The sequence below is a fragment of the Calliphora vicina genome, chromosome 3, assembly GCF_958450345.1.
Source record: "Calliphora vicina chromosome 3, idCalVici1.1, whole genome shotgun sequence".
Lineage (NCBI taxonomy): Eukaryota > Metazoa > Arthropoda > Insecta > Diptera > Calliphoridae > Calliphora > Calliphora vicina.
The window spans coordinates 64,266,694-64,290,399 of NC_088782.1; the positions used below are offsets into that span (position 1 = coordinate 64,266,694).

At 27.0% G+C, this 23,706-nt stretch overlaps 1 protein-coding gene across 9 annotated transcripts in view; it reads left to right on the top strand.

Annotated features, from left to right (window-relative positions):
• Pdp1 (PAR-domain protein 1) overlaps window positions 1-7,400 on the top strand; it is a 77,560-nt gene extending 70,160 nt beyond the window's left edge. For 4 of the 9 annotated variants that reach the window (XM_065506402.1, XM_065506403.1, XM_065506406.1 and 1 more), the window contains 3 exons: window positions 31-256; window positions 1,635-1,891; window positions 1,958-7,400. In XM_065506402.1, the coding sequence (XP_065362474.1) occupies window positions 31-256; window positions 1,635-1,891; window positions 1,958-2,044 (570 nt within the window). In that variant the 3' untranslated portion in view covers window positions 2,045-7,400. The remainder of the gene's footprint in view (window positions 1-30; window positions 257-1,634; window positions 1,892-1,957) is intronic. The other 5 variants (XM_065506405.1, XM_065506404.1, XM_065506408.1 and 2 more) reach the window with 2 other exon arrangements.
• The last annotated feature ends 16,306 nt before the right edge of the window (window positions 7,401-23,706 follow it).

Here is a 23,706-nt window from a genome sequence, read left to right on the forward strand (position 1 = left end):
AATTTCATATTTTGTTTTTCTTCCGCACAGTATGCCGATTTAGATGAATTTTTATCGGAAAATAATATACCTGATGGCTTGCCGGGTACCCATTTGGGTCATTCAAGTAGTTTGGGTCATCGTTCAGATTCCCTGAGTCATGCAGCTGGTCTGTCACTGGGACTTGGACATATAACAACAAAACGCGAACGATCACCATCACCTTCAGATTGTATTAGTCCGGATACCTTGAATCCACCATCACCAGCTGAATCAAGTGAGTAGAAAAGACAACAAATAAAAAAATAAATAAAAAAGAATTAACAACATTTAAGCAAAAAAAGAAACAACATTTGTTTAACAAGAAAAAGTCATATAGAAATACACTCACCTAACTCAGTTGCAAACAAACTATGTGGAAATAATAACAAAACTCATATGTGTGATTATTTTGAGTAATTTTTTAGATTGAGTTTTGTTTCTAGTTTCCACTCTATGTGTATTTCTCTATGTTTAAAGTTTTTATTAAATCTAACATATTGTTTATTCTTTTTTTAAATTCTGTTGTTTTTTAACTTAAATTTATTTGAATTAAATTAGAAAAATTAACCCTTATTATAGTAATTTAATTACATTATCTATAAAAAAACATGATTGGTATGGACACAATTAATACAAACTCTTTTTTTAATTTATTTTTTTTATATAATTTAGAAAATTTTATTTTTTTTTGGTTTCTTTTAATGTAAATTTCCAAAATAAATCTGTAGTTTAAATAAATTTATATTAGTTTTGTTTGTTTTGTTTTTTTAATATAACTATTTATCTAACTATTCTATTCTATTATTAAACATTTTATACATATTTGTGTTCTTAAGTTCTAACAATCATTATAAAAATTTTGTTGACAAGAATCATACTGAATTAATCAAATGCTAAATGTTAAAGAAAAAGACGAGAAACATAAAAAATATTTAATTGAATGAAAAGAAAGAACTGTTTTTTTAATAAATTTTATTTGGATATACAACATACAAAGATTTGTGTCCATATCATTTAATATATATCTTAAATAAAATATTAAACATGTTGCTGCAACATTTAAACAAAACAAATGCTGCTAGCAACAGCCAGCAACATTTGTTTAGATGTGTTTAAATTTAAATATTTTGTTAATAATACAGTTGTTGTCTTTGCAAAAATAAGAGCGGAGATATTGGTATTGAAATGAGAATATCTCCCATAATTGCTACAAATACTGTCCATTTATTATAGTTTTAGAGAGAATTTTTTTAATGAAATTTTTGTAAACTTATTAAATTTGCTTTGTGTTTAGCAACATGTTGCAGCAACATTTTTGAAAATTTAAACTCGCCTAATTATTGAATTTTTAAGCTTTTCTTTTTTGATTTTCAACACAGAAATGTTTAAAAAATCAATTTTGCTAACAAAATTTTATTTTTCCAATTCATTTATTTCTCTTTTTTGGGTTGTTTTTTTGCCATTTTTTTAATGTGTAATAATTCTTATACTTTTTCCTTTCTCATGATTTGTTCAGTTGTTTTTCTTTTACGATATCTTCTTTTTTTTTTGCATTAAGTTGAAAATTATTTTAGTTTTAAATGGACAGTTTGTGAAACATTGTTAACATTTAGTATTTGATATTCCAGCATTTTCCTTTGCATCATCGGGGCGGGATTTCGATCCGCGCACTAGAGCATTTTCCGATGAAGAGCTCAAACCGCAACCCATGATAAAAAAATCACGCAAACAATTTGTTCCAGATGAACTTAAGGATGACAAATACTGGGCCCGTCGACGAAAGAACAACATTGCTGCCAAACGTTCACGAGATGCCAGACGACAAAAAGAGAATCAAATCGCCATGAGGGCGCGATATTTGGAAAAAGAAGTAGGTTTTCGTCTTATATTCTCTAAGATTCCTAATTAACTTGTTATTTTTTTTTTGTCTTGCCAGAATGCTACATTACACCAAGAGGTAGAGCAGCTAAAACAGGAGAACATGGACTTACGTGCACGTCTCTCAAAATTCCAGGATGTGTAATGCTAAATAATTCTTCTTCACACTTTGTTACTAAATAATTAATACTTCGTTTAAACATGATTTATAATTCGCCAACCAGAAAAACAACACACCTCCTAAAATTTGTTAAATTTAAAACAAAGTTTTATTTTTTTTAAAAAAGAAAAAACACACACAAACACATAATTGTTAATAATAATTTTTAAACACATACAAACATACATTTACATATATAAATTTATGTAATCTAAAACTTAAATTTAATTTCCCTTTTCAAAACCCTGTAAACTTAACCCCTCCCCCTCCTACACATCTCTGTAAAATACCAGCTACACAACAAAACAAAAACTCAATTTTAACTTTAGTTTATATTTAAAACAGCAATAGTCTTTTTGTTCTAAACACTCTCCTTCCCTCCCCCTTTACAAAAAAAATATTAAAAATCTAACTTAAAGAAATTTTGAAAAACAAAAATAAATAAGTAAAACCTAAATAAATAAACAATGCAAGTTTCATTAAAATGAATTCTAAAATATTATTAATTATTACAATACAAAAAAAAAGCATAAAAATTATATTATAAACAAACAAAAGGTTATTGGAAACATTAAAGGTTTTATATAGAGTTGAAAATAAACAAAAACTTGCATTAATTAAAAGTTAATTGGAGTTTTTAATTATTATTATACAAATAATGAAATAAATTTATTTAAAAATCTTGCAAACATAAAACTGAACTACTGATTGATATAAATATGAAATATGTTTAACAAAAACAAAGAAATAAGAAATTATTATTAAAAACAAAAACAAAAAAAAACATAAAATTTAATACTTAAGAGACATAACTACAGCAACATTATTTAGTTATTTAGTGTAATAAATAAACAAACAAACAAAAAAACCAAACAAAACCAGAAAAAATAAATGAAAAAATTAAAAAAAAAATACTGAAAAATTATTTAGAAATAAAAAAAAATACAAAATAAATGTTGCAGCAACATGTGTTACTTAATATACAAAGTATATAAACATAAGTGTATTTATTATAAATAACAAACATAAGGAACAAAGAAAACAGTTTTAAAAATGTTTACCAAGGCTTTAAATTCAATGGCAACATTGTTGCTAAACATTTTTTGAAGAAATAAGTTTTTAGAAACATGTTTTATTAATAAAGTTTTCGAAAGTTAAACAAATCTGATTACATGGCATAAAAACATAGCAACATTGTTGCTAAACATTTATAAAGCAAAATTCTGTAAATGTTTTAATTGAAATTACACGTTAAGGTTTCGAAATTGTTAGAAAGTTTTTAAATAATTGACAACATTGTGGCTCAAAATGTCTAACAAACTGCTGCAACATGTTTCTATAAATGTTAAACTATAATTAATATTTTTAACTTGAAACAGGTAAAGTTTTTCATTAGTGTTTAACGTATAATGTGTTTTTTGCGACAAAGTTGCTAAACATTTCATAAGAAAAAATTTCTCAATATTTTTAGAAGAGTTTGAGCCAAAAGGCAACATTGTGTAGCTCCTCTGATTTATATGATTTTCATTATTGTCTAGAGGAAAATTTGTCAGTGCAACTTTGTTGCAGAGCAAAATAAATCTTATAGTCAATTTCATTATTTTCTATGAAACTATTTTTCAACATTTTTTCTAAACACATAGGAAACATATTTCCATGTGTTTCAAAATAATATTTAATTACCTTTTATTTAATAAAGAATTTTTTGATTAACGATTGTTGGCCAAGTTGTATAAATATTTCATAATATTCCTTAAATGAATGCGTTTCTAAAAATGTTGCTACAGTTTCCAAGCCACTTTGTTTCCTAAGAGCTATGAATTCAAAAATGTTTAGCAACATACCAATGATAAAATTCATAACAATTAAAATGTTTACATCTTGTTTAAGGAGGCTTTTAAATATTTAGCAACATTGTTGCTAAACTAAGAAATATTTAAAATGCTTCATCTAGAAACTAAGCTTAAATTCCATTTCCAAATTAAGCATTTTAATATTGCTTAGAGAACCTAAAAATATTCAGCAACATTGCGAGCAAAAATATTCAAATAATTTCTATATTTTGCTATAAATGAAGCTAAAAAGTTTCACATTTCAAATATTTCAATATTTATAGATATCTGAAATATATTTAGATGACTTGTGATAGAAAAAGCTTTCATTAAACTTAATTTTATAAAAATGTATGTTTGCAGAGCTTCAAAATATGTTTAAACTGCATTTTGCTAGATGCTTAAATATAAATTTAGAATTTCACGATTTCATGCAACATAGTTGCTAAACACATATACGAATATTTTAATAGTTATCTATCTATCTATTTATAAAAAATTTCAAATTAAATTATCTAGCAACAATGTTGCCAAACACTTAGGTAATGAATATTTAAGATTAAAGGGAAGAATAAGGCGTAACATATTTGAAAGCAAATGCAATGAAAGCCAGCAACATTGTTAAGATAAGAACCAGGCCTTTAAACTATTGCTAAATAAGACAGCTACACAACTTTTTGTGTCAAAATGAACCAAATAACTGAGAAATGAATTACATACTTTTTTGGGTTCCAGCAACAATTGGATAGTTCCTAAAACGATTTTCACAAAAGCAAAAAGGTATTTTTGGTAAAATTAATCATTTATAAAAAATGTTACTTGGGAAAAGCAAACACTGACCTTAAACTGCAGCAATAAATAATATATTAACAAGAACATGTCCCTACGAATTTATTTTTCATAATGTTTCGCAACATTGTTGCCCAAAACAAAATGTTCCTTAGAGTTTTTAAAACAGATCTTATAGATTAAAAATTTACTTACTTCTATTAAAACATTTGAAAAATTAATAAATTTTAGATTTTTCAATATTCAGCAACTTGTTGCTAATGTTAAATTTCTTTGTTAAGGTCTTCCAATGTTTAAGTTTCATTTAGGACTTGAATTTTACTTATTCTTTGTGATATCTTTAAACAGCTGTTGTGTTGGCATTAAGGATTGTTTTTATTACAGAAAAATATTTAAAATAAGTTCTTTACCATAATAAAAAAATCTAAAAGAAGTTCCAAATTTAAATAAAGTACATAATTAGTAAACAAATACAATAGTTTTGTTGAAACTACAACATATGAAACTAGCAATACAGTAAAGAGTTTAGCAATATTTAAAGCATATACACTTTGTTGTCAACGTTTATTTATAAACAAGTATTGGAACATTATTAGAAAAGTTGGAAACTTGTAATATAATGTTTAGTTAGAAATAATATTGCAACATTAGTAATATAAGTTTCTTAATGTTTCAATAGTTTTATTTAAAGCAATATGTAACAACATGTTGCTACAGTACTTGACTATAAATATTTGATTATTAATATTACTGTCTATTTTACAAAAAAGAAAACCTATTTTCATGTTAGTTATTAATATTTAATTATCACCAAGAATTTAAAGATTAACATGTGTTAGCAACAATGTTGTAGTGGTGCAAAGATTTAAAATGTTTAGCAACATTTATGATTAATCCATATACAAACTTCTGCAACATGTTTATTTAAACCATTCATTTATGTATATAAACATGTTGTTTATTATTATGTTGCCAGCAATTAAGAGAATAAATATTATCTTTTTTAATAAATTTCGAAAGCTTTAACTTTAGATGTAATGTTGCACATAGTCTAGATTTTAATATGGAATTTTCAGCCAAATTTTATGAAAATATGTCTTAAATTAAACAAATAAATTTAGATTTTAGATCTCAATTATATTTTACTTTTTATTGGCCAAAATATTTTAGATTATATACAAATATATTGAAATGTTTTAAAGGCAATGAATCTTGGAAATCTTTAGGATAGCATAAATACTAAATGATCTTTTTTACATCCCCACAAGCCTTTGAAAAGCCTAAGAACTAAAGTCTTAACACCATTGAAATTACAATATATTATTTAATATTTCAAGAAAGAAGTGGATCAATCAGTCGGCAACAAAGTAATTTGAGACTCTTACGCAACATGTTGTCTTTTACAATAAGATTTTAAAACAAACATGTTTAATAATATATTAACAGCAACATGTTGTTGCTGGCCACAAAAGTTGAATAAACATCAGATTTTTTCTTAAAATTTCAGTTGTTTGGAAAGTTGCTAACACTTTTAACAGCATTATCCTATAAAATGTTTTTATTTATTTGAAATAAGACACTATCTAACAAGTTTTCTTATCATAAAACAAATTTAATTCAATTTAAATATGTTTAAAACCGTTTTCTTTGAAACACAATGCTGCAACATTTATTGACAAAAAAAAATAAAATAAAATTAATAAATAAACAGCAATACTTAACAAGAAAAGAAAATACAAACCAGCTTATATAAAATTTAATTTCATTAAATAAAAAAATTAACTAAATTAATAATATAAAAAAAACACACACACATACACAACGCCTAGCAGTGTAGAGGACCTCATTACTAAACAACAACAAAATAAATGTTTAGCAACATTTTGCAAACAGAAAGAAAGAAAACATGTTAAACTAAAACTAAAAACAAAAACAATATTATTAAAAAAGTACCTTAGTTATTACAACAATACGATACAATACAATACAAGAAACATAAAATGTTGCAAATATATTTTTTTTTATTATTATTAATATTTAATTTTCTTTTTAAATTTTATTTTTAAATAAATATTAATTAAAACTTAGTTTACCTATTTCATGAGCAGAAGCTGAAGAAATTGAAAACTAAACTTTATTTGTAGTAGAATTTGTTAATAGTTTTAACATGAATTGAAATTATTTTTAAAATATTGTTTCATCTAATTTTTATTTTATTTTTTAACTTTTTTTAAAAACAAAAAAAAAAACTTTTAATTTTAATGGATTTCCTTAAGAAAACAAAAAAGCAAAACAATTAAATCAATAAATAAATATGTATATTGTTTATAAACAATAATAAAAAATATTATAAAAACGGAATAATTTACATAAATAAATTAATTAATTAAATATTTAATTAAGCCTAATCAAAGTAGTGAGTAGTAGTGCAAGTGTTTGTTGTTAGTTTGTATTTTAGAAAAGTTTTATTTTTCAATTAATTGTTTTTATTAATTATTATTATTATATTATTATTATTTTTATTTAGTTAAACTACAAAAACAAAACAAAAACCCAACATGTTTTTTTTCATCAAAACTATTTTTAATTATTATTATTATTTTGTTTAAATATTATTAAGTAACTATTATTATTTCTTTTTTGTTAAATAGTAAAACCGAACAGAAAATAATAAAAAAAATATTGTAATTTGAACAAAAAAAAAAAAAAACTCCCGAAAATTGTGTTTTTGTATTCTTTATTAATAAAAATACATCCAAATCCATATGAGTCAGCAGCATGTTGCTAAACACTCTTAAATACGACCAGTAAAATGTAAGATAATTTAGTCGGCAAGGCCATATATGGATCTGTATTCACCATATTTGGTTGTGTGAATTTTATTACTTTTAGAACAATTTGCACAGAATTTTGTCTAAGTTTTATTTTCGGAAATTGATCTAATATGAGAGCTATCGTCAATATTGTTTCGATATCAGAAAGTTTTATGCAGTTTTTTTTATAAGTGAAACGTTTAAAAAATTTTGTGGACTTTTCAAATAAGATGTGTTCACTTATAGAATGTTCCGAATAAATTTTGGTCATCTAATTTATATACCCACCATCAGCAAATATGGGGGTATAATGATTTTTTATTTAGTTTGTAACACATCGAAATATTCATTGCAGAAACACTAATAAAACCTACATTATTAGTAGCTGTTTAATTATAATGTTAGAAATTTATAATATTTAGCAACATTCCTCTAAACAAACCGTACTAAACAGTTTAAATAGTCACACTCTTTTTTTAAACACACTTATATTACATACATACTTAAAAAATACACTGGTACTAAGGTTGATGTTAACTCGAACAGCGTTTACGATATACAGACTCCTTAGCAACTGGCAGTTACTATTTATATACGCACATCAATCTTCGAGTAGTTTCATGAATTATTTAACCAAAAAACGAGAATATTCTATTTCCACAATGATCACCTGAAGCTATTAAAGCTGCTTTACAGTTAATGTTGTCATACTTTTGAACAATGTTGATAAGATGCTGTTATCAATATTGTTTAGTAGAAGTTTCTACTGATGGAAATGTTTATAAATATGTTGAGTGTTGCAAGCAGCCGTTAAATTCAGCAACATTCTCTTAACCCTTAAATGCATGATTTTTACTTTTATTTTTCTATAAATTATCAAATGTTTATTTGATTTTTATTTATTATATAATTTGTTTTATAATTTCTTTAGCAGAGACTTATCGTACTCCATTTGATTTTACTGAAGGAGAATCTGAATTAGTATTAACACATTGACTGCCACGTCGGACACATATGTGTGACACTGCACTATGCGGTTTACGCCATGTTGTCTGGAAGTTTCTCATCAAAACTGTAATCTTCACATTCTTCATCACTTTCAGAACTTGTACTGAGTATTTTTTCTAACTCAGTATCCCATAAAAAATTCCTTTTCGCCATTTGGTAAGACCCATAAAAAAAATCTGTTTCTAAACAGTAAATATTACTGACAGTAGTCTAAATTCGAATATTGACGTTTTCGAAGAGATTACGCAAAGAAAATGCTGTGGCCCCCAGCATCTTATTTGCTGAAAGTCCCTTGGCAGTCAATGTGTTAAGCTTATATTCGTCTAAAATTAAGTGGAACTGGAATGTAGACAATTGGCAACAATATGTATTTAAGGGTTAATAGCAATGTGGTGTTTCTGCTAAAATTAATAATGTTTAAACAATATTGCTTGTAAACACAAGAACTGACTCTAAGGGTAATTTTTTCAATAAAATATCTTTAAAAAAAACGATTAGCTCTATTATTTATCCTATTTTTCACCAAACTTTTTATTTTATAAATTTTTTATTTCACCATTTTTTTCAAAATTATCAAAGTATTCTTTGGTGAGTGCTTTTTTAATGAAAACAATAAAAATGTTCCTCTGTCACTATAGACTATAATGTAAACCAAACCAAAAATTTTACATTTTTTTCGATATATAAATATTGTACTAAGAAGAACTTTATTATGTGGCCTAAGCGAAAAAATAGACCGATTTCGTTGTCACAAACAGTTCCGTTGTGTCAACCGAATTTGTTGCCAAACGAATGGTTCAGACTTCTTCAACGAATTTTCCATTTTTAAATCTCCATGAACCGACTTTCAGTTGACAAGACAGCAAAAACTGTGTACGCAATCCAATCATTAGATTGGTAACACATTTGCGAAATCCACTACGAATCTGTTTTTTCAATGTTAGTATTTTTTGTTGCAGCATTTTTTATATGAGAATCACATAGATAAGTTTCTTCTACATATATTCTAAACTAATTAGCTAAAATGTAGAGTATATGTAAGACCAGTAATAGAGAACTATCGAATTTGGTGGAATTAATGTTTAATAATTTTTTATGTAGAGGTGTAAGCTATATGAAAAATGTGTCAATGACATTTTAGAACTGAGATATAAAATATGTTGACAATGGCGAATATTACCATTGAATGTAGTCAATGTGAATTATACCGCGTGCGTCCCAAAAGGGTCACCATGATATTATTCGCTGACAAACCCACCTTGGCCTTCTTTCGCGACGCGCCGACTTTTTGCCCAAAAGTTCTTTGAAGTACACTATCACCTATGGAATAAAATTTTTTTTTGCCTATTGGCAAACTCGCTTACCCAGAATAACGATGAATTATTTCATGTTTTCATTCTGGCGTTTATTTATATTGTAATGACAAAAAATTGAATCATAATAGAAAATGTTATAAAAGTTGCAAAACCAATACATATTAATAAAATGTAAACAAAAATCTATGAGTTTTTTTATCTTTTGGCTGATGCTGACCCAACGGTACCAGGTACCTTGCAGGTCCTCCACAAAGTTAAAATTTTGTAAATAACTTCCTGATGTCCTTATTTTCAATATTTCACAAAAAAAAAAAAAAAACCTTTTCAACGATTTAAAGCCTTGGTCCACAAGGGGTTAATTGATGTTTGTTCTCTGGTGTATTGTGGTGGATCCATGTTTCGTCCATGGCTGCGAAGCGGCACAAAATCTCATTCATATTGCGGTTGAACAACGCCAAACACTCCTGCGAAGTTGTCACACGATTGCGTTTGAGGTCGATTGTTAACAAACGTGAAAAGCTTTCTCATACCCAAGAGATCATTCAAAATGGAAACCACTGAGCCATATGTGATGCCTATAACATCCACATTCTCTCGCACTTTCAATCTCTGATCGCCCAATACAATATCGTGATCAACTGGGCATCCATAACGTTCGGCATCTTCCGTACTTGTACAGCCACAACGAAATTTAGTATCCACTATTTGAATATTAAAATTTATGGTGCAGAGTTCCCATAATATTTATCAGGCTTAGCTTTGGTTTAAGTGAAATTCACTTTTTAAATTTTCTCCTCAAGTCACTTAGTAGTCTGCTATCAATGGTTGTCAAACACAAACAAAATGACGCAGCTGGTTAATATTTTGAGAGGAGTCAACGACAGATGCCTGTTCGCAGCAGCAGAGACAGGAAATTCAAAAAGTCACGGACTTAATAAAAAATCTTCCTTAGTGTTATAATTTTAAGTTCGATATAACATTAGCCAGTTTTTCTATGGGATTGAGAACTGGCATACCTTATAGGACCGAGTAGTTACACGGTTACAACCCTAGATGTGGTGAGTTTGGGGTCAGTGGACTGGATTCATCGTATGTATACATAACATAGATCTGCATCCAATTCCAGTTATAGTTTATTTTATGATATGAATTGAATTGAAGCCTTAACATCATAATATTGCCACCTTCAAACTTGACTGTCTTTTTTGTGTAATTGGCGTCCAGTATCTTTTCCTACGGCTGCCTTTAAATGTTCTTCCGTCATTGTTTTTTTTAGAAAGAACAAGATTTTTTATGGGGCTATAGCAACCAAGACCAGCTAACAGTTGGAGAACTAATTTTGAATTTGAGATTATAGATAACCTCCGGAGTGTAATTTTTTTTATATTTTTTGAAACTTCTGATTTAGCACTAAAATCGTTTGTTATTTTGGTATTTGATTTTCACAAGTTTTGACTTTATCCCTTTTTGCTATATTTTTATTCATATATTTTAGAAATCTTCATATAGTATGTTTGGTAAAAGATCAGGTTTTTGTTAACTGAAATTAAGGAATATACAATAGTTTACAATAGAAGTTTCCATTGTATTGTTACTCTCTATATATTTGCATATCAGCTAATTTAGAAAAGTTACTTAACTATAGAGTGAAGTTTAATCTGATAAATTCGATTGTGTTTGGGAACTAAGATGATTTAAAATCAATTTTTCCAATATTAAACTCCGATCTAAACTCATATGTAGATACTAATTTATGTACTTCAATTGTTTTTGGTGAAATAGTGCCTGGGGAAAATTTTGTTTTATTATTATTCACAATGTCTATTACAAGGTTTTGTAAATCTTCATTATTGTTATATAAAAATATTTAAATTAAATTATAAAATATATGATTTCAAAAGTTTTGATTTTATTTAACAAACTAACAGCTTACTAAAACACATACAACTTGATCTCATGATATAATAACAAATTTAATTTTAAACGCCCACAATTAACAAAAAAAAATATTCCCTTTACCCAACTGAAAAAAATTAAAACAAAATATTGAAAAACCAAAAATTACAACGAACTACATTTATTTAGAATTAAAAAAATAATTTCAGCTTTTTCCCAAAACAAACCAAAATTAAAAAAATAGAAAAAACACTGCAAAATAAAACCAAAATATAAAAAAAAATAGACCACCTAATAAATAGTATGAGAAGAAAAACTTTAAATAATAGAGTCTGTCAATGTTTGAGCTTTGGTTGTTAATAAAAAAACACAAAAACATCTATTAAAAACCATAATATTAACAACAATTATAAAAACAAAATCAACTTACGTTTTACAATTACAAGCAATTGTAGTAAAATATCAATATTTTTAAGAAAAAAACCAGCAAAAATATAACAAAACAATAAACATTATTATAGAAATGTACATTATTATTATTATTATTATTATAGTATTTACAGTTAATTGTTATTAGTGTTTACAACAGAAAAAAATACTAAAAAAAAGTAGAAGATAAAGTTTAACATTTTTAAAATTAAATTTAAGTTTATTTAGTTTGAATTTTAATTTTGTTTAAATTTATAACGTTTTTTTTAGTTATTCGCTTTGTTTTTATAGCATTAGTAATTAAAGGTTACTAAACTGTTGCATGTTTTTAGGCTGTTCATTTTATTTTTGTTAACAGGGTGACACGTTGCGTTGCCAACTTTTTAAAGAGAAATACTATGGTATTTGAAAATGATTAATAAATTTTGTGCGATCTTTACACATTTGAGGTTTCCTTGAATTTGAAAAATTTTATTTTGCTCTTTAAAGACTTTTCAAAATAACATTATTTTTTTTTAAAAAAATACAAGAAATTACTGAAAATGTTTCCTAAATATTTTAATAAAAAGTTTAACAATGTTATTGTATTATTTTACCAGCATTTTACCAGTCATACTCTTAAGAAATAACTTGTCAACTAGACCTTGTTTAATTTGTCTTTCTTTTTACAAATATTTGTTTGGCTTTAATTCAAAAAGAATGATTTGTTATTTGTTAAAATGCATTCTTTTTTTAAAAACTAGTTACATATTTTTTTGAATACGTTTGCAATCGAAAAGATTTAAAATTAAAATAAAATGTTCCATAAACTAGACTATAGCATTAAATATGTATTAAACAAATATTTATAAAACCAAAAATTTAAATAAAATTATATAAAAAACAACAACAAGAAAATTAAGAAAACACCTAAAAATACTACATAAACATACAAAAGCATATTTTTAAAACACAAACAATAATTAGTGAAAAAAAGTAATAAAAAAAATCAAGAATATGCATGCATTAATTTTTAGTTAAATAACAATATTTAAAAAAATAACAACAACAACAATTCTTTCATATTAAATATGTAGTTATCGAAATGAAAATTGTAGATGTTTCCTTATTTTTAATTTCAATTATTTAAATAAATAAAAAATACATATTGTAGAAGATAAAAACCACAACAAATTTAAGAAAAAAAAAGAATAGTAATTAAATAAAAGCAGGAATGAAACCAAAAAAAGTCTTAAAAGTTTAAACATTTAAAACCAAAATTAATAATATTTTTAGTAAGCAAATGAAGAAAACATAACATTGTAGTTGTTGAATATTAAATTTAAATAAAATATAAACAAATTTAAACACTAAATCATAATACAAATTAAGAAAATCTATCATACACTACTCGACACATTTTCAATTTAACATATTACAAACAAAATATTCGACCAATTTTTATATTGGACCAATATAGCAGGCATTTTAAACATGTTTACTTCAATAACGGCAATTAGGTTCGATGGTGTTAGTAAAGTTTGGAATTTTTTAAGGATTTAGTGTAGTCGAGCGTTAGTTAGTTATTATTAGTAAAATAGTTACTTGTAGTTCAGTAGTTTGGCGACATTATTTGAAATATTTATTTATATGGATCCGGTAAATATCTGAGAACAGTCAGAAGGAATGGGGATGCACAGCGGTGCAGTATAAAAAATATTTTAATAATAAATCTTCCATTTCTAACTGGCTGATCCGATTGACATGCAAAGGAGTAATTGAATATACAACGGACCCCACAGAACCCTTAGAACTGGAGCTGTGGGGTCACAAATTATGGCACCTCAGACATGCAAAATTTTTGAACTCTTGCGAATTTGTGGTTTTTCTAACATTAAAGATTTAATATACTTCTAAAACCCTCAATTAGACTATAGAAACATGTGGCGTGTGCTATTTATCTCTTACAGTTATTGAGTTATACGCTTTTGAATATTTAAATCTGCCCAAAGCTTGGCATAGTTTTTTCATAATATCGAACATAATATATATACGACCGATTTCAATAAGAATGTTTGTTATTAATCAATAAATAATGAAATAATATTTTTCAAAGCAATATATCGTCCCCTCAATAAAAGAATAGTATATAAGGATATACACCAATTTGGTATAATTCAACTCCACAAAGTGGGTCAAAAGATCAATTGAATTATTACTTTTGTTCTAGATGTCTACTAAAAATATACACTATTGTTTTATTAAGGGGGCGATATTTTACAAATCCAAAAATAATAGATTGAGAATTTAAAAAAAGATAAAAAGTTGAATTTTTTTATATTTTTTCACTTGTACTTATAGTCTTACGATGTTGCCATTAGATCCAGTGTTATTGTTATTTTTGTATCAGTTTCGGTTGTTGTTCCAGCTAAGTAGATGATTGGTCTGCTGTAGCTGGTCCTGCGATACATGTACGATGTTGCCATAAGATCCAGTCTGTTGTTATTTTTGCCTTGTATCAGTTTCGTTAATCGGTTGTTGTTCTAGCTAAGTACATGATTGGTCTGCTGTAGCTGGTCTAGGATAATGGAGCTGCCATTTGCCGTTGCCTATAAACAACGCCCTACCTTCTATAGGGAGTGGTGGCGGTGTGTCTGACCTTTACCATGATTTTATCCTCTTTTCCAGGTGGAGGTGTGATCAGGGGGCTTCTTGGAAGGATTGTTTAGAGGTAGGTTAATTTTTAAAAACTCGAAAACCATAATGAAAATTTATCTTCCACTACCTGAGATCGAACCTGGGTTGCTTGGTTTTGTAGGCAAGTAGTGGTTAATACACCATACCGCCACATTCTTAATGGACTTATAATGCTTTTATATATTTTGAAAGGTATCTCAACAATGATAGCTTGTCTAAATATGTCAGAGGTTTTTTTATGAATTTTTTTTTTTAATTTATGCTATAAAGTTCAAAATAGGGAAAAATTCCAGTGAATATTTATTTAGAAATTTCTGTATTTATTTCCGCACAGATTCATTTTGATTTGTTTTCCGATTGCATGATTTGATCCATTACTTAATACTCGAATTGTTCTCGCGACTGTATCAATGGTGTAGATAACAGAGCAGGTATCATCAGAGAAGTAAAGAACCAGTGCCCGTTTCGCTCTTTGAACCGTCACTGTTGACTGGAATCTCTGCAACCCAGAACACATTGTTTAATGGTTCTGCTCTTCAGCATATCAGGAGACTTATGCTACATTCTCGCAGCCATTTGAACATAAAATGTTCCTTTTAGCTTAGATCGCTATCAAAACATTAACAGGATAGGCTGAAGCAGTGATTTTTAGCGTTTGATGCCAAAGCTGATCTGCAGTGTTTCTTTATTGACAAAATGGTTAATACTAAAAGCCCAAAATCAAGATGAGTTTTTGGACAAAATTCGCATTAACACTCAGACTTAATAACATTTAAATTTTCGCATTTTAATGCAGATAAATAACATGTTTGTGGTAAACATAATCTAAGAGCAACATATTATGATAATATTTAGGATTGTAGTTTAAATATATTATGATCATTATTAGTATCCTAAAATATCATATTCTGATCAATTATAGTCGTAATATAATGGTTGTCATACATGATACATGTTTTTAAGTAACATGATAATATGACCATGTTCATACATGTTTTTAAGTAACATGATAATATGACCCAAAGTAATCATATTATGACCCAATGAAAATTTATTATGATCCAACATAATCATGTTTATTGTTTTAAATTACAGTAATTAAAATATTGTTGAAATTAAATTAAGAATTTTTTGTGTACCACAGTATAATTGTCGTCATCATTGCGAACCAAGTTTTTTCTCTGCGTGTGGATTGTTGCTATTGAATTATCCTGATGTTCAAGAAATCGTAGTGTATATCGTATGTATAAGAAATTTGTCAAAACGCAATTAGATAGTCAGCAAAATAATATTTTTGGAAACAAAATATTCATTCTAGTAAGTTTTAGTTATTAAACGAGTTTTTTTTCCCAGTTATAAATTTTATTTGGATAAATACTCTGAAATTTATTGTTGGGGTATAAGCTAGTTATATGTGCATTTTACTGGTTGCTTAGCCCAGAGTATCGGGAAACCTTTTCAGAAAGAATTTAAGAAAGCTAAAGATGTTATATACGAATAAAACTATAGCGCCGAATAAAACTATAAAAATATCAAAGCTTAGTTACTGTACTTTGTAACTGGGTAAAGAAAAATTATGTTGGGAGTCAAAATATTCATAGTTCCACTACTGTCTCAGCAAGAAGTAATTTCATAGCTTCTGGAGGTTATTTCGCACTAATTTTCATAAGTTTATCTGTTCTACTTAAAATAATTTAATGGCCGCATCCTCTTACCTTTCGATTTTGTTGAGTGCACTTGCGTTATGGGTAGGGTGATTCGGCTCGGTTTTTAACAACCGGTTATAACCGGTTTTTTTTTGTCAGGTTGGTTTCGGTTTTTTTGAAAAGCTCACATTTCGAATATCGAAGAAACTTAGTTATTCTCCTCGAATAGTCGGTTTTTTCTAAAAGTTTGTTTTCATGAGTTTTAGTGTATTAAAAACTTAAAAAACATTCAAAATTCATAAAACTTTTTTAAAATAAATACTCTAACTATTTAAGAAGACTTTTTATATTTAGACAAATGTCACAAGTGATCTGGAAGGCCTGAAAACTTGCTCAATGCATTGTTATGTATATGTTCTACAAGTACACTGAGTGAAAGATCATTTTCAATGTCTAGTTTTATAAAAACAAAAGAAAAAATGTGTTTTATTACTAAGAGATTATTTTAACCTTCATAAGTTCTTCAAATGTATTGACGTTAACGATCTTCTGGTCAAATTTGACCCAAATAGAAAATAAATTTTTTTTGCGAATTTAAACAAAAAAAACCTGAAGAAGTTGTTGCCATTTCAAATTAAATAAATTAAATTTTTAGAAAAAAATTAAATTTTAAATTCAAAATGTGTAAAATTGGGAAGAACTTATGAAGGATAAGAAAAACATAGCTTTGGTATAATGTACAGCAAGTATGATGAAAAATTCAAGAGTTTTGCTCCAGGCCAAATATGCCCAAAGACTTTAAGTCCAAAGATGTTTATAGATATTTTTTGCCAATTTGAACCGAATACCTTGTGAAGGTTAATAGAAGTAACCAAAATTGTTTTTATCACTATTATTTTAATAAATAGAACTGTTTTTCTTGTTATTTCTAGGCGTTTTAATATTTTACCAAAAAACCGGTTAATTATTAAAAAACCGAAACCGGTTTATATTAAATTGCAATTTTTCGAAGAAACCGAAAACCGGTTTCTAAAAAATGTCGAAGAATCGTTCACCCTAGTTATGGGTTAGAATAGACTATCATACGTGACAGCAAACCTTAATACCAATGGTTATTTCAACATTTTAGGTTTACGTACTCTTCTCGTTCCGATAAGTTTGAGACATGATTACATTGATTTTAAAATTATCCCTATAAGTTTATTATTAAATATCATCTCATTTTTCATTTAGATATGGATCCTAATCTCAATACCCAACCAGTAACTTCAATTTTCAACTTTAAATTGCAAGAGTTTTTTAAAGCTAGTCTGCTTTTACACAGGGCAAGTTTTCTTGCGCAAGTCTAGAGTTTATAGGAGAGAGAGGCAAGAAGAAAGAAGAGGGGTACACACTTGCTTGCACTGGCAAGTCTCTTCAATTCTCTTTTGTTTTCTCATTTTCACTATGGCGTCTATTAGGTTTTGACATACAAAATTGAACACAGACTTGCTGTGTGTAAACAGTCGAGCAAGTTTAAAAGGGAATCGAAGAGACTTGCTTCAAGTAAACTTGCTGTGTGTAAAAGCTGACCTACAGTTTTAAATTTATGAAAATAATTTATTCTTAAGTCAAATATTAATAGAAATGGCGAGATTATCCCACCTTATTTTTATTGTAAAGCATGTCCCAGAATTAACTTAAGTAGCTATTTGGTTAGAACACATAGGTTTTTAACTATGAATAGATCTAAAAGCCAACACAAAAGCCCACCAAATTATTTTGATGTTGATTTTTTATATTTCCGATATTTTTTTTCAGTATAAATAGCTCTCCACCTTACAAGTCCTGAAATCTGCCAAAAGAGTACAAATTTAAATTGTAAAACATAATTAATATTTGTTTTTATATTTTTTTTATGATCAGTTTCATTATTATTCTATCTCAACTTTGGATAAAAAAATATATAATCTTATAATGTGTGGTGAAATATGAAACAGTTAATTATTTCTCAGTTAAACGGCTATAGTTCCGCTACCATATCGAGTCTTTATCAGCCTTAGTTTAGCGTCCGCCGATCTTTAAGTGATCAAGAGCAGATCAGTAGTTAGGGAGTTCAAGTACTGTATTCTCATTTTCATTCTGATTTCTTCTTATATCGAAGCCGTTGGAACTTTATAAAATGAGTGTTAAGGCCAGGATGTTCATGATTCTATGCTCATAGGGTCTAGTAATTCCAATATCAGTCACCTGATTGTTTAAATGTACACGATTGCCCATCTCGTGAAATGCACATACAACATGCTTATGAATTCCAGATAAATGTACTTACTTGAGTGTCACTGTTGAATATTTTCCTATTTTATTCAGGAATGTACATCCATTTTTAAAGACACTGTTGCCACTATTAACATACAACTTATCAGAATAAAATTCATCCAAGAAACAGATGTGTCTGGAGATTTCCTAGCAAAATCCTAGTCTGAGTAACAACAAATGCACAAGTAGCCAATGTAGCTTTGGGCAGTGTGACTATAAGAGTTCCTGTTGTCAAGAATACATTCATAGGACATTCTCAAGATGTGATCGGTTGATAGTATTCTGTAGTATCAAGTTCTAATAGACAGTAACTCCTTAAATAAATATTAATTTGATACAAGACTTATTAACAAAGAGTCAATCCGTATTTACGAATTTGATACAGACATACATAGATCTTCTTTCGAAGTACCTCACAATATTCATTCAAGTTATACGATGGTTTTCTTCACAGTTTGATTCCTAGAAATTTGCAAAATCCCTTTAGTATTACGATCTTGTGTTTTACCTGAATTCATTTCAGTATACCCTCCAGTTTTTGGAACAGTGATTTCAAATCAATCCCAGATATATCCAAAGGTTCTCAGTGTAGATGAGAGTTTTGTAATGTGTTAAGTTCTGTGGTGTTTTCAGTTAAATCGAATTTAACTGAAATTTAAATTTGCCAAAATAATTTTAAACCGAATAATTGCATATTAATTAAATAGTTTCTCCACTTCCCCTACTACCAGGGGCCTATTTCACTAAGCTACAAGTTCACAATTACAAGTGTTTTTGTCTGTAAAATTGTGAACTTGTGAATAATTGTGTTTCATCAAAATACAATTACAAGTTTGTAGTTACAAGTGAATTTTACAAGTCACAAGTCTACAAGTCATACTTCTACAAGTGGTTTTGTTTCACTAAACTAAATTTGCACTTGTACACTTGTAGAATTGTAGAAAAAAGCTTAGGGTCGACGGAGACCCTCAGAAAAATTTTCCAAGTTACAAGTGAATGATAAATTGAAATAAAATTAGATTTTTAACTATTTTTCAATAAAAATTAGTTAAAATAAACAAAAAATCCAAAAATTTTAATATTAATTAGGATGTGGTTACATTAATATAGAAAGGCCCTAATTCGTGTTTTTTTAAGTCGATTTTTTTTTGCTAAATATGATATATGAAATAATGAAATAATAAATCTGGGCTTATAAAAACAGGTTTTTTTTTAAATAACAGAAGTCCACCTAATTTTAAGGCGATTGATGTAGGGATTCAACGACTATACTTTATTACTTGTTTTTTTTTTTTGCTTTTGGGAATAGCCACTTTGGAAATCTAAACATATATAGACAATTCTAAATTAGTACCCAAAATTGCAAAAGTATTTATTTTTATCAGTCCCCGCATATTTTCCGATAGATTGGGTATAAACAAGTAGAGAGCTATATTCGGCAGTGCCGAATCTTATATACCCTTCACCAAATTATACTTCAAAGTACAAATTTTAAATATTTTTAGGTAAACAAAATTTGTTGTTTTATTTAATTTTTTGGACAAAATATTTTTCAAATTTTTTTGTTTTTTAAATTTTAAAAAAAAATTTTTTTGGTGAAAAAAAATTCGGGTTAAAAAACATTTTTTTATAAAAGAAATATTATTGAAATATGTTATATTGCGTTTTTATAGGATATTTTATCATTTTGAGTAATAATAAATAAGAATTTTAAAATTAATATCACAATATACATATATGAACAAGAACTTGTAATTGTAGAAATTGTAGTTTACAAGTGCAAAAAGCTACAAGTGTTGTGCAAATCTTAATGAAACACAATTCATCAGCACTTGTAAGAATTAGACTTGTAATTGTAACTTGTAAACTTGTAGAATTGTATTTTAGTGAAATAGGCCCCAGTTCTACTAAGATATTTGATATTACTAACACACGGTTGAGTGCAACCCAAACAGCCATTTAGAAGTATAAACTTATGGATTCGTATACCTTTGATTCTTTGGAGCGTTAAAATTAAAGCTTGATGATAAGATATAGTGGTAATACTTTAACTGTTGATAGCTATTGATGTCTCCCGATCAGTAAATTTTTACTGGTGTTTTTCATTGTCACACAATATCTTCTGATTTCATTTCTCGCATTTATCTAAAAGATAAAGATCTTGATTGACAACTTATTATTTTATTCAACTTATAAAAAAAGCTGTAATAAATAAGTATGAAATCAGTTTAAAGATGTTGAAAAACTGAAGACAGTTTTATTTTTATACCCTTCAACTTCGTGGGAAGGGTAGATATATATAAGTTTGTCATTCCATTTGTAATTTCCACAATATAATTTTCCGACCCTATAAAGTATATACATATGTATATTCTGGATCCTTATAGATAGCGGTGTCGATTAAGCTATGTCCGTCTGTCTGTTGAAATCAATTTTCTGAGGATCCCTGATATCTTCAGACATGCTTTCGAGAAGTTTCCTATTTAAAATCAGAAAAATCGGTCCCAAATGGCTGAGATATGAGGAAAAAACCAAAACAACCTCAATTTTTGACCTATATCTGGATTACTAAGTCATTAATATAGACAATATGGATATCTAAAGATAAATATTTCAGAGACCTTTGCAACGACGTATATAAGACCATAGTAAGTTGGACCTACAAAATCGGAAAAATTATTTTTTAACCCGAATTTTTTTTTCTCCAAAAATTAACAAACCAAATTTTTTTTTAAAATTTAAAGAAAATATTTAAAATTAAAAAAAATCGAAAAAAAAAATTTTCAAAAAAATTAAAAAAACAACTGGAAAAAATAAAATAAATTTTGTTTACCTAAAAATATTTAAAATTGGTATTTTGAAGTATAATTTGGTGAAAGGTATATAAGATTCGACACAGCCGAATATAGCTCTCTTACTTTTAGTTTTTATTCTTTTTGAATGTTCGGCTCATTGTGTAACATGCAAAGGGCTATATTAGGTATAGGTATTGAATGGTCATATTAGGTATCTCAATCAAATAAACAACGTATATATTGTTACATCATGAGCCGTATATAGTGTGTATGAAAAACTGTCCAAGGTCCCAGGAGTTGCGACAATAGCTACAGAAAAGCAACCATGTTTAAATGTTAGCGACCCAATAAGCGACATTTATTCTCAGCTCTTTCAGGTGTCTAAAGATTTCAGTGTTACGTGTCGCTGTAGCGGTAAAAATGATGGATCATCTCAATTTATTATTACCATTTATGCGCTCATTACCATTTATGCGCAGAGACCCAAACTAGGGTACTGATAAATAAACGGCCCAGTTTTTATAATACTGAAACTTGAAATTATGTCTTTGAACTAAAATGTCTAGTAAAGTATTTGACTGTTTTCCATACAAACTTGTTTGACTCACTATTCTTTCAACATCAGAAAATAGGAAGTAGGTTTTGTGAAATATGTTCAAATGCATTTCAGAAGTCTGATCTTTGTCTGAAGACTTATCATTTATATAAATGGAACCAGAGTATTACAACAAACAAAAGTTTGTTTCAAATGATTTAATCCATTTGAATATGATACCATCTTAACCTCCAATTATGATTGTCCCTCATTCATTAATCCACTAGGGATACATTTAAAAATAAGTTGAGTAGTGTTAGAATTTAATAAAATAAAAGAAGCAAGGCACTTAAAAACTGCATAAATATTTATATAAATATAAAATGAAATGAAATAAAAAATCATAAATATTTTGGAGTCTTTATTTTTAAAGAATTTTGAACAAAAGCGTAAACAATTATTTAAATTTGTTTTGCTAATAAAAATAAAAAAATATATATTATATTAATCCGATAATAAAAATATAAATTATACAATAATTCTTAAAAACTAATAAAATAAATGAGAAAACAAAATATAAAAAATACACCCCTGAAAATGCATGCCTAATACAGCTGAAAATAAATAGTACGAAAATAAATTTATATGATTTATTACTAAATAAATATTAAACAAAAAGAAATATTATTAAAAAAAAATGATTATACAAATTGCAAAGATGTAAATTAGCTAAAACGTCTAAACATTTTGTTTAAATTGCTAAAACAAAACAAAGACAAGTTTAATTATACAAGATTAAGAAGAAGAAGAGAAAGATTAAAACAAAAACAACAAAATAAATATGTACCTAGAAAACAAAGACAGAGTTGTCTGCAAATAAATGTAAACAAACCTAAAAGACAGAGATGTAAAGACAATTTGAAATATTTGATGCGTAATTTATTGTGTGTAAAAATGAAATGATTAAAATATTAAAATAAAAATAAAAAAGAGCTGCTGCAAATTGCTGCAAAAATTCAATAATTTTTGATATGACTAAATGAATAAACAGGATAATATTATTTATAAATAAAATATAAAAAAATAACAATAAGAAATTTAGCCTAAAAATATTTTATAATTTCATTATTTAAAAATGCCCCTTTTGGCTTGTTCCTGTTTCCGTTACAATTTCAAAACCCACATTCATGTCGATCATAATATTATTCACTTAATTTGACACATTTTGTTAACATGAATGAAAATGATTTGAAATCATTTAATTTATACTTGTTCAAAAGTATTTTAAGTATATTTTTTAAAATGAATACAATTATGTTAAAAACAAATTATTGTTAAATACTGTCATCGTCTTAATTTATTATTAAAACCGACAAAAGAAAAATATAAGTATATATATTCTATTGTACATTATGCATAAATAATTATTGTATTTAAAAAAGAAATGGAAAAATAAACAGAAAATGAAAACAGAATTAAGAACACAATAATAAACAATAATTAATAAAAAATTATTAAATAAACTAAACATGATTATTGAATTAAATAGTAATAAAGGTTTAGATACAAATTTTAAAAATGAAAGTTAAAACAAAAGATATTGGCTAAAATGTG